The sequence below is a fragment of the Vulpes lagopus genome, chromosome 2, assembly GCF_018345385.1.
Source record: "Vulpes lagopus strain Blue_001 chromosome 2, ASM1834538v1, whole genome shotgun sequence".
Lineage (NCBI taxonomy): Eukaryota > Metazoa > Chordata > Mammalia > Carnivora > Canidae > Vulpes > Vulpes lagopus.
Genome location: NC_054825.1, coordinates 127378339 through 127390597, shown reverse-complemented (window position 1 = coordinate 127390597; position 12259 = coordinate 127378339). Strand labels below are relative to the sequence as shown.

Sequence of the window (12259 nt, the reverse complement as noted above, 5' to 3'; positions counted from 1 at the left end):
CAGACACTGTAAGTCTTGTAATCCCTATAAAGAGTTAGTTTTATCTTTTTGTTTTGCTTTGTTTTATCTTAATAGCAATGGGAAGTCACCGAAATGCCCCACAAAACTCACAGTTGCTGCAATGTAGAAGATGGATTCATGGGGGTAAAGGTGGGGTGGTCTACATTTGATAAAAGTAGATCAGTTAGGAAGCCACTGAGGCCTAAATTTTTTGTCTGGCAGGAGTAGTTTAAAAAATCTATTATTTCACTCAAAATAATTTTAAAAATATTTTTTAAAGTAAACTCTAGATCCAATGTAGGGCTCAACCTTACAACCCCAAGATCAAGAGTCATATGCTCTACTGAACTGAACCAGCCTGGCTGGTATCCTTCAAAATAATTATTTTTTTTTCCATAATTGAGTTTTTACTGGCTGTTCTGGGTATCAGTATAAACATTGTAATTTGTACACTATTTTTTTAAGAGACTCTTTTTATGAGATTTATTTTATTATTTATTTGAGAGACAGAGAGAGAGAGAGCACACAACAGGGGTGGGGGTGGATAGGGAGAGGGAGACAGAATCTCAAGCAGACTCCTAGCTGAGTACAGAGCCCAACTGGGGCTCCATCCCATCATCCTGAGATCATGACCTGGGCTGAAACCAAGAGTCAGATGCTCAGCTGACTGTACCACCCAGGTGCCCTAATTTGTACACAATTCTTAATATATCTACCAAAAATCTAAAAAATCATGTAGTTGTTATTCTTTTCTAAAAGTTATTCCAGGGGGCAGGACTGGGGGTGGTAGGGACGGAGAAGGCCACTGCGGCCTGTTCTGGCGGGGTCTGGCGGCTTTGGCCGGCCTGGCCATGCTGCAGCTGCGGGACTCAGCGGACTCCGTGGGCACGAGCCCCACCGCGGTGCTGGTGGCGGGCGAGGAGGTCGGCGTGGACGGCTGGGGCGCGGGCGGAGGGTGGCCGGGCACGGGCACGCCGCTGCGCCAGACACTGTGGCCACTCAGCATCAGCATCCACCACACCACGCGCCGTGCCTGCATCAAGGAGTACCTCGTGTTCCGGCCGGGCACCATAGAGCCGGTGGTGGAGGAGATGGGCATGGTGGTGCGGCCGGTGGAGGACAGCGACATCCAGGGTGTGTGGCTGCTGACCGAGGTGGACCACTGGAACAACGAGGAGGAGTGGCTGGTATTCATCACAGACCAGGTGCGGCTCATCTGCAAGTACGACTTCATCAGCCTGCAGGGCCAGCAGGTGGTCCGCATAGCCCTCAACGCGGTGGACACCATCTCCTGCGGGGAGTTCCAGTTTCCCCCCAAGTCGCTCAACAAGCAAGAAGGTTTTGGGAATCGCATTCAGTGGGACAAACAGAGCCGCCCTTCATTCAAAAACAGATGGAGGGGATCCCTGGGTGGCGCAGTGGTTTGGCGCCTGCCTTTGGCCCAGGGCGCGATCCTGGAGACCCGGGATCGAGTCCCACATCGGGCTCCCGGTGCATGGAGCCTGCTTCTCCCTCTGCCTGTGTCTCTGCCTCTCAGTCTCTCTCTCTCTGCATAAAATAAATAAATATTTAAAAAATAATTAAAAAAATAAAGCTCTTGTTTCTTTGGAGATGTTGTTTTTAGGATACCTGTGGATTGTAGAAAGCGCTACATTCAAGTCACCAATTAAAAGTGTATTATTATCTAAGTATGTCTTAACTTTGGTTATTAATTGATTGGTATACTTGGCAGCTCCCACATTTGGGGCATATATATTGATGATTGTTAAGTCCTGTTGTTGGATAGATCCTTTAAGTATCATATAGTGTCCCTCTTCATCTCTCACTACAGTCTTCGCGATAAACTTTCGTTTTACTGATATAAGGATGGCTACCCCTGCTTTCTTTTGAGGACCATTTGAATGGTACATGGTTCTCCAACCTTTTATTTTCAGGCTGTAGGTGTCCTTATATCTAAAGTGAGTCTCTTGTAGACAGCAAGTAGATGAGTCCTGCTTTTTTATCCATTCTGAAACCCTGCACCTTTTGATGGGGTAATTAAGCACATTCATGTTCAGAGTTACTATTGAAAGATATGAGTTTAGTGTCATCATGATACCTATTCAGTCCCTGTTTTTGTGGATTGTTCCCTTGGACTTCCTCTTTCTATTACAGAATCCCCCTGAATATTTCTTGCAGAGCTGGATTCGTGGTCACATATTCTTTCAATTTCTGACTATCTTGGAAGCTCTTTATTCGTCCTTCTATTCTGAATGAGATCCTTGCTGGATAAAGTATTCTTGGTTGCATGTTCTTCTCATTTAGGACCCTGAATATATCCTGCCAGCACTTTCTGGGTTGCCAGGTCTCTGTGGAGAGGTCTGCTGTTAATCTTTCTCCCCATATAAGTTAGAGATTTCTTGTCTCTTGTTGCTTTAAGGATCTTCTCTTTATCTTTGGAATTTGCAAGCTTCACTATTAAATGTCGAGGTGTTGAGTGGTTTTTCTTGATTTTAGAGGGGGGATCTCTCTATCTCCTGGATCTGAGTGCCTGTTTCCCTTCCCAGATTAGGAAAGTTTTCAGCTATGATTTGTTCAAATACATATTCTGGACCTCTGTCCCTTTCGGGGCCCTCGAACCCCAATCAAACGTAGATTTTTCCTTCTGAGGCTGTCATTTATTTCCCTTAATGTATCCTCATGATACTTTGTTTATCTCTTTTTTCCTCAATTTCCCTCTTTGCCATCAATTTATCTTCTATGTCACTAACTCGTTCTTTTACCTCTTTAACCCTTTTCATTAGGACCTCTAGTTTGGATTGCATCTCATTTAATTGAGTTTTAATTTCTGCATGATTAGATCTAAATTCTGCAGTCATGAAGTCTCTTGAGTCCTTTATGCTTTTTTCTAGAGCCACTAGTAGCTTTATAATTGTGCTACTGAATTGGCTTTCTGACATTGAATTGTATTCCAAATTTTGTAACTCTGTGGGAGAGAGGACTGTTTCTGATTCTTTCTTTTGAGGTGAGGTTTTCCTTCTAGTCATTTTGCTCAGTGCAGAGTGGCCAAAAACAAGTTGTATTGTGAAAAGGAGAAAAAGAGAGTAGAGAAAGAAGAAAAGAAAAAGAAGAAAAGAAAAAAAAAGAAGGAAAAAAAAGAAAAGGAAAAAAATGGGGCGGGAAGCAAACAGAAAACAAAAAACAAGGGGGAGTATCCTCTGATTCTGTATACTGTAAATCCCTCCACTTTCCCTGGAACTTTCCAGTGCTGCTTGGTCAATAATGTTTTTCCCCTGTCTATCTAGCTGGTCTCCTGGGAGAGGGGCCCGCTGCTGTGCTGATTCTCAGGTGTCAGCACTTGGTGGAGCTGTTCAGTCTCCTGCCTGGTGCAGGGCTCTGTGAAAGTTGTTTATCCTGTTTATCCGGTGAGGCCACTGTGAGGCTCAGTGGGGGTTGTTTACCCCGTGAGGCCCCAGGAGGAACAACCACAGTGGTGGCGGCCATCCCTGGAGCCCTGGATTCAGCCCCCGCAGTAACTAAAGAGCTCTCCGTCTGCAGGGCCTGGAGGCTCCAGGGCGGGGCCGCTGATCTGCTCAGCTTGGGGCAAGAGCGTCCTTGCTGTCCTGGGCCCTCCCGGCCTCTGCCTGTCCCGGGGGGAGGCTGGATCCTGGGCTGTGTCCCAGCGCCCTGTGCTCCGGGGCCTGCGCTGTTGGATTCGCGCTCCCGCCCCGCAGCCCCCTCCACGGAGCCGCCGCCCGAGCCCCTCCGAGCGGCTCCGGGTCCCGCCGTGCGCGCTGCAGCCCTTAGGGAGCTCGGCGCACTCTCCCCGGGTGCAGGTGTCTGTTAGTGTCCCAGGGAGCCCGAGGGCATCCCCGCCCTCCTGGGTCCTGCTCTAACTCCCTGCGAGCCCCTTTCCACCCGGGAAGGTTGGTGCAGCTCCTGCTTCTCCGGGACGGGGCTCTCCTGTCCTGGGGACACTCGTCCCGGCCTCAGCCCGGCTCCTCGCGGGGTCCCTCCCCCTTGGAGGCCTTTTGTTTGTTTCTTTCTTTTTCCCCGTCTTCCTACCTTGATAGAAGTGCGAACTCTTCTCACTGTAGCATTCCAGCTGTTCTCTCTTTTCATCTCAAGCTGAATTCGTAGGTTTTCAGGATAATTTGAAAGTTATCTAGGTAATTTGGTGGGGACAGGGGACTTGGGGACCCTACTCTTCCGCCATCTGGCCCCGCCTCGGATTCTATACTTTAGCTGAATCTTGAACATCGAGTAATCGGAGCTACAGACAAAGAGCAAAGTGAGTCTAGCTGTTCCTGCGTGGCCGGTATTCCATCTTCTAGAACTTATTTCCGTGTCTTTCCTGGAGCGTCTCCGTGTGCCTCTCTTGGCCCTTCCCCAGCCCTCTATCATGTTAATAAACGTGTGCTCCCACTGGAATCTCCCTGCTAGCACTTCAATTGTGCAGATGCCTATACCCAGCGGAAGTTTTGAGACCCGGTGCCCATAGGTGCAAATACCTTTCTACTTGGTGTCAAAGTTTGTATTTTGAAATGTAATCCATTTTTTAAAGCTTAATGCAAAACAAGCCAGCAGACTATTGAACTTAAACCAGTCTGCCTTGTTGGCTCCTTAGTGAACAGTGGCTTTGTGTAAATATGTTTGACCTAAAGTCCTACTTTTCCTAAAATTATATTGTGTTCATACCTATGGCATCTTTCCCGGGCCCAGAATTTCACAGGAAGTCGTGTGTAGACAATTCATTGATATGAGAGTTACCTTGATAGTTCTTTGCCAACAATTTGACACCCATGCCTATTCTAGGTTTGGGTTGCCATAGTCACATTTAAAATGGGGATTGCTCAGTTTGCTTTTTAAGGAAGGGACCTTGTCAAATTCTTGTCTCTCATGCTGCTGACACTCAGCTGGGATCCCACCATGCCCATGCAGACCTGAGGCCGCCTGCCTTGCCCTGAACATGCCTGAGCTGTGGCAGCCTGCAGAGCATGTCCATGGGAACTGCAGCATGCTGCTCGAGCTCCCACCTGTCCTCAGGTTGCTGGCTTGACTGGCAGCACTTGTTATCAACAGGAAGTGCTGGCTCTGGTTTCTTCCTCCTTATTTACAACTCTGGTATAGCGTTAGTTGGTATGGATATGATCCAAATGCAGCAGCCTGCTCAAATTGGAAGGCTGCCTCCACACCACCTGGGTCTTGAGCATTTGCTTTTGGTCTCGTAGTAAAGACATTTACAGTTGAAAAAAATAAATAAAAATAAGTTATTCCAGTGACCTTTCCAGTTTAGAATATGGAGGTAAAGTTTCCTTAACAGTATGTCAAGTACCAATATCTTCAAATGTTGATATGCTATTGCATTGTTGAGTTCTACTGATTCACATTTTAATATCTTATACAGTACATACTCAAATTTTCAATCTTGCACAGCACATTAGCAAAGTTACTAGGAAAATTGGATTACCACGACCAAGATGTTACAAAGTGTACAAAACTCTGACAGGGAGAGCCAAGATCAAGGAATGCTTTTCTCTAGGAAACAATTCTACCAACAACAATATGGGAATAAGAGTAACTTAAAATATGGAAGACATATTAAATGCATGACTGACTCCAAATTGCCATGTACTGTGCTTTGTATTATAGTATATAAAAACTACCCCATCTATGGAATGTTAAGCTAACACCCAAGACAATGAAAGCTTCCCCAAATCAATTTCCCACTATTTTCTAGTTTTACTAAAAAATAAACAACCAGAAATGATTTCACCACTTTAAAAAAAGCATTTACACTTTAAAAAATGGGATGAAGGGATCCCTGGGTGGCTCAGCGGTTTATTGCCTGCCTTTGGCCCAGGGTGCGATCCTGGAGTCCCGGGATCGAATCCTACATCCGGCTCCCGGCATGGTGCCTGCTTCTCCCTCCCTCCTCCTGTGTCTCTGCCTCTCTCTCTCTCTATGTCTATCATAAATAAATAAATAAATCTTTAAAAAATGGGATGAAGTCAGATTCCCTTCTTCTTAACACACTTCTACTAAAAAACTTGCATTTACAAGATAGTTGATAAAAATATTCCTCTGGATTATACAAGAAAAGAGACAGGGACTGTTGAAAGACCAGGTATAGGATATTAATCAGACCAGTCTTCTTTCTGTTCACCAGGAGCTGGACTCCTTGTTTTTAGTTTCTCCATTTTCTGCCAGGTAAATCTTCTTTGTACTTTTTGTTGTCTGAAGTTTTATCTTTTCCTGCTACCTTTTTGGCATCATTTCCACTCTTATATAGGAGCAGGTTTGGCCAACAAGCACGCTGATCTCTTGGGCTGTTCCTTAGCTGCCCCTCTGCCAGGCTGCCCTTCCTCTTGAGGATGGTGGCAAGTATGTGCCCACTGGTGCAGACCAGGTGCATGAGGATACCCAGAGACTCTGTGATGTGGGGTGCATGGCTGCTGCTGCTCCTCCTACTCCTGGAGCTTCCCTCAGAATAATTCTTAGTAATCTTGTCTTGGGCTATTACTTTGCAGTGTTTTGTCAAATCATATTCTAATATTTTAAATAAAATTGTATTAAATCTATATTTACCTAATGAGTACTGTTACATTTCCTAGTTGAACTAAACAAATCAGCTACATAAAACTTAAAGTGTCTGTATGAGGCTCTTAACCTCAGTCTTTTTTTTTCCCTTTTTTTTTTTTTCAGATTTTCTTTTTTATTTGAGAGAGAGCGCGCGAAAGCACAAGCAGGGAGAGGAGCAGGTTCCCCACTGAGCAGGGAGCCTGATGTAGGGCTTGATCTTAGGGTTCTAGGATCCAGTTCTAAGCCTAAGGCAGACTGTGACCTACTGACCCACTGAGGCACCCCAGTCTTTTTTTTTTTTTTTTTAAGATTGTGTCTTGAACCTAGTTATGGGTTTCAAACTCACAACCTGGGGATCAAGAGTTGCAGGCTGTCCTGACTGAGCCATTCAGGTGCCCCAACCTCAGTCTCAACTATCAATTATCACTGCTTTAAACAGCTTTCCTGTCTCTAACAAAACAAAGCAAAACAATTAAAAAAGAAAAAAAGTTACTGAATCACAATTCAACTACCTCATATAAGATTAAAAAAAAAAAACTAAACTAAATTAAATTGAGTTTGAGCCAAGCTGCTCCACTCCTCCAAGATATTCAGTGATTTTTTTTTGTGGTATCTTATAAGGCTTACAGAGAAGTCTCATTTTGTACCTCCAGTTTTGTTAGAATCATTCACATTGAAAACTAAACTCTATTGCCTGCAACTCACTAGCAACCAAACATTCTTCTCTAGTGTAATTTCACTGTACATAATAATACAGGCTCCAGAAAGGAGAAATATTCTCAAAGATATTGTATAGACAAATGCTGTCAAAGAATATGTTCCAACGTTTCTTTCAAAACACAGAATTAGTGGGGAGTGCCTGCTGTAGTGCTGAGAGCTAGCCTCAGCTATCAAGAGTCATGTTGGGGAAGCAAAAGTCCAATTCAGATAAAGAAGAGAGAGAGAGAGAGAGAGAAAAAAAAAAAAAAAAAAGAAGGGCAGTCCCGGTGGCTCAGCGGTTTAGCACCACCTTCAGCCCAGGGTGTGATCCTGGAGACCCGGGATCGAATCTCACGTGGGGCTCCCTGCATGGAGCCTGCTTCTCCCTCTGCCTGTGTCTCTGCCTCTCTCTTTCTCTCTCTCTCTCATGAATAAATAAAATCTTTAAAAAAATTAAAAAGAAGAGAGACCTCTCTGAGGACCCAAGGCATTTAGCTGATGTCCAGAAATGCCACACCTTAGCAATATGGACCACACTGAGAAAAGGCCATGCTGTCGGGATGAAAACACATAAGCCTGTCTTAATCAAGAATAAAACCAAACCTGAAGAGATCAAAAGGATTTATCAGTCATTTAACAGGAGGCCAGAACAACATATTTTAAAGGATGACAACATAATCCAGACTCCTTGTGATATATCACACAAAATGTCCAGCATAGGATAAAAAATTATGCGGTATGTAAAAGAGGAACAGTATAACCCATAATTAAGAAAAAAACAGCCAAAAGAGTCAAGATGTTGGAATTAGCAGATAAGGGGCAGTGAAAGTATTTATAAACATGCCCAAGGATATATGGAAAAGCCTATAATGAGTAAAAAGATGTAAGCTATACACAGAGAAGTGGAAAGAATTAAAGAACAAAGTGGAAATCCAAGAAATGAAAAGAACAATATCTGAAATGAAAACTTCACAGGATGGTCTTTTAAAAAAATATTTATTTATTCTTGAGAGACACACAGAGAGAGAGAGAGAGAGAGGCAGAGACACAGGCAGAGGGAGAAGCAGGCTCCATGCAGGGAGCCTGATGTGGGACTCGATCCCGGGACTCCAGGACCACTCCCTGAGCCAAAGGCAGGTGCTAAACCACTGAGCTATCCAGGGATCCCCTGGGATGGTCTTTTTCTTCTTCTTCTTCTTCTTTTTTTTTTTGTTTTTAAACACAGCATATACTGCATTATTAGTTTCATGGGTACAATTTAGTTATTTGTCAGTTACATATAACACCCAGTGGTCATCATATCACATGCCCTCCTTAATGCCATATATCCCAGGTACCCCATACCCCCTTCTCACCTCCCCTCCAGCCACCCTCAGTTTGCTCCCTATAGTTAAGAGCCTGGTTTACCTCCCTCTCTGATTTTGTCTTATTTTATTTTTCCCTCCCTTCTCCTATGATCCTCTATTTTGTTTCTTAAATTCCACTTATGAGTGAGATCATATGATAATTGTCTTTCTCTGGCTGACTTATTACACTTAGCATAATAACCTCCAGTTCCATCCATGTTGTTGCAAATGATAAAATTTCCTTATTTTTGAAAGCTGGATAATATTCTATTATATATATATATATATATATATATACCACTACTTTGTTATCTATTCATCTGTCAATGGACATCTGGGCTCTTTCCATATTTTGCCTATTGTGCTATAAACATTAGAGTGCAGGTGTCCCTTCAAATCACTATGTTTGTATCCTCTGGGTAAATACCCAGTAGTGCAATTGCTGGGTTATAGGGTAGCTCTATTTTTAACTCTTCAAGGAACCTCCACATTGTTTTCCAGAATGGCTGTACCAGAGTGGCTTTTCCAGAGTTTGAATTTCCATCAATAGTGCAAAAGGGTTCCCCTTTTTCTGAATTGTCACTAACATTTGTTGTTTCCAGAGTTGTTAATGTTTGCCATTCTCACTGGTGTGAGGTGGTATCTCACTGTGGTTTTGATTTGTATTTCCCTGATGGCAAGTGATGTGGAGCATTTTCTCATGTGTTTGTTGGCCATATGCAGGTCTCCTTTGGAGAAATGTTTGTTCATGTCTTCTGCCCATTTCTTGACTGGATTATTTGTTTTCTGGGTGTTGAGTTTGAGAAGTTCTTTATAGATTTATAGATTTTGGCTACAGATACTAGCCCCTTATCTGATGTGTCATTTGCAAATACCTTCTCCCACTCTGTAGGTTGTCTTTTAGTTTTGCTGATAGTTTCCTTTGCTGTGCAGAAGCTTTTTATCTTGATGAAATCCCAGTGGCTCATTTTTGCTCTTGTTTCCCTTGCCTCTGGAGACATGTCTAGCAACAAGTTGCTGTGGCCAAGGTCACAGAGGTTGTTGCCTGTATTCTCCTCCAGGATTTTGATGGATTCCTGTCTCACATTTAGGTATCTCATCCATTTTGAGTGTATCTTTGTCTCTGGTGTAAGAGAATGGTTTAGTTTCATTCTTTTGAACGTGACTGTCCAATTTGCCCAACATCATTTGTTGAATAGACCGTCCTTTTCCCAGTGCATATTTTTTCCTGCTCTGTCGAATATTAGTTGACCATAGAGTTGAGGGCCCATTTCTGGGTTCTCTACTCTGCTCCATTGACCTATGTGTCTGTTTTTGTGCCAGTACCACACTGTCTGATGATTATAGCTCTGTAATACTGCTTGAAATCTGGCATTGTGATGCCCTCAGCTTTGGTTTTCCTTTTCAACATTCCTTTGGCTATTCAGGGTCTTCTCTGGTTCCATCTAAATCTTAGGATTATTTGTAATAGCTCTGTGAAAAATGTTGATGGTATTTTATAAAGTAGTTTTTTTTTAAAATTTTTATTTATTTATGATAGTCACACAAAGAGAGAGAGAGGCAGAGACACAGGCAGAGAAACAGGCTCCATGCACCGGGAGCCCGATGCGGGATTCGATCCCGGGTCTCCAGGATCGCGCCCTGGGCCAAAGGCAGGCGCCAAACCGCTGCTCCACCCAGGGATCCCTGTTGATGGTATTTTAAAAAAGATTTTATTTATTTTAGAGAGAGTGTGTGAAAGAGAGCATGAGCCAGGGGAGGGGCAGAGGGAGAAGGAGAAGCAGACTCTCTGGGGCTGGATTCCAGGACCATGGGATCATGACCTGAGCTGAAAGCAGTTGTTTGAGCCACTCAGATGAACCTGTTGATGGTATTTTGCTGGAAGTACATTGAATGTTAAGATTGCTCTAGGTAGCACAGATATTTTAACAATAATTGTTCTTCCAATCCATGAACATAGAGTATTTTCCCGTTTCTTTGAATCTTCCTCATTTTCTTTCATAAATGTTCTACAGTTTTCAGAGTATAGATCCTTTACCTGTTTGGTTAACTTTACTCCTAGGTATTGTAAGGTTTTTGATGCAATTGTAAATGAGATCATTCCTTAATTTCTCTTTCTTCTGTCTCAGTGTATAGAAATGCCACTGATTTCTGCATTTATTTTATATCCTGCCACTTTGCTGACTTGCTTTATGAGTTCTAGCAATTTTTGGGTAATCTCTTGGGTTTTCAACATAGAGTATCATGTTATCTGTGACGAGTGAGAGTTTCACTTCTGTGCAGATTTGGATGTCTTTTATTTCCTTTTCTTGTCTGATTGCTGAGGCTAAGGCTTCCAGTACTATGTTGAATAACAGTGGTGATAATGGACATCCCTGCTTTGTTCCTGACCTTCAGGGAAAATTTCTTGGTTTTCTCCTGTTGAGGATATTTGCTGTGGGTTTTTCTTTTCTTTTCATTTTTTTTTAAAAGATTTATTTATTTATTCATTCAGAGAGAGCGAGGAGAGAGGCAGAGACACAGGCAGAGGGAGAAGCAGGCTCCATGCCGGAAGCCCGATGTGGAACTCGATCCTGGGTCTCCAGGATCACACCCTGGGCTGCAGGCGGCGCTAAACCGTTGCGCTACCGGGGCTGCCTGCTGTGGGTTTTTCATATATGGCTTTTATGATACTGAGGTATGATCCTTATGTCCCGACACTGTGGAGTTTTAATCAAAAAAGGATGCTGTGTTTTTTCAAATGCTTTTTCTGCATCTATTGAGAAGATAATATGGTTCTTGTCCTTTCTTTTATTAATGTGGTGTATCATATTGATTGAATGCAGATGTTGAACCACCACTGCAGCCCAGGAATAAATCCCACTTGATCATGGTATATAATCCTCTTAATGTGCTGTTCGATCTTACTGACTAGTATCTTGGTGAGAATTTCTGCATCTGTGTTCACCAGGTATATTAGTCTATAATTCTCCTTTTTGATGGGGTCTTTGTCTGGCTTTGTTTTTTGTTTTCTGTTTTTTTTTTTTTTTTGGAATTTTATTTTATTTTATTATTATTTTTTTTAATAATAAATTTATTTTTTTATTGGTGTTCAATTTGCCAACATACAGAATTCAATTTGCCAACATACAGAATTCAATTTGCCAACATACAGAATTGTCTGGCTTTGAAATCAAGGTAATGCTAGTCTCATAGTGAGTTTGGAAGTTTTCCTTCCATTTCTATTCTTGAAACAGATTCAGAAGGTAAGTATTAATTCTTAAATGTTTAGTAGAATTCCATTGGGAGGCCAGCTGTTCCTGGACTCTTGTTTTTGGGAGATTTTTTATTGCTGCAGTTTCTTTGCTGGTTTGGGTCTTTTCAAGGCTTCTATTTCTTCGATTTATGTCTCTGGGAATGCATCCATTTCTTCCAGATTGCCTAATTTGATGGCATATAGTTGCCTATAATATATGTTCTGATAATTGTTTATATTTCCTTGGTGGTGGTTATGATTTCTCCTCTTTCATTCATGATTTATTTATTTGGGTCCTCTCTGCTTTTAGAGAAGTCCAAGTAGGGTTTTTTTTTATCTTATTAATTCTTTCAAAGAACCAGGTCCTAGTTTCATAGATCTGTTCTACTGTTCTTTTGTTTTCTATTATTTCTCTTCT

At 42.6% G+C, this 12259-nt stretch overlaps 1 protein-coding gene across 1 annotated transcript; it reads left to right on the top strand.

Moving 5' to 3' along the window:
- The first annotated feature begins 574 nt into the window (after nt 1–574).
- Nucleotides 575–3381, top strand: LOC121478179 (tumor protein p63-regulated gene 1-like protein). Its single transcript, XM_041733080.1, has 2 exons — nt 575–1516; nt 3285–3381. The coding sequence occupies exons 1-2, from the start codon at nt 852–854 to the stop codon at nt 3379–3381; spliced, it is 762 nt and encodes a 253-aa protein (XP_041589014.1). The 5' UTR covers nt 575–851.
- The last annotated feature ends 8878 nt before the right edge of the window (nt 3382–12259 follow it).

What these genes read in the sequence shown, in the direction of transcription:
- LOC121478179 (XM_041733080.1), top strand. Translation starts at nt 852, where the DNA reads ATGCTGCAGCTGCGGGACTCAGCGGACTCCGTGGGCACGAGCCCCACC. An exon ending in TGGAGCCTGCTTCTCCCTCT is followed by an intron (nt 1,517 to 3,284) that starts GCCTGTGTCTCT and finishes CTGTCTATCTAG; the next exon opens with CTGGTCTCCTGGGAGAGGGG.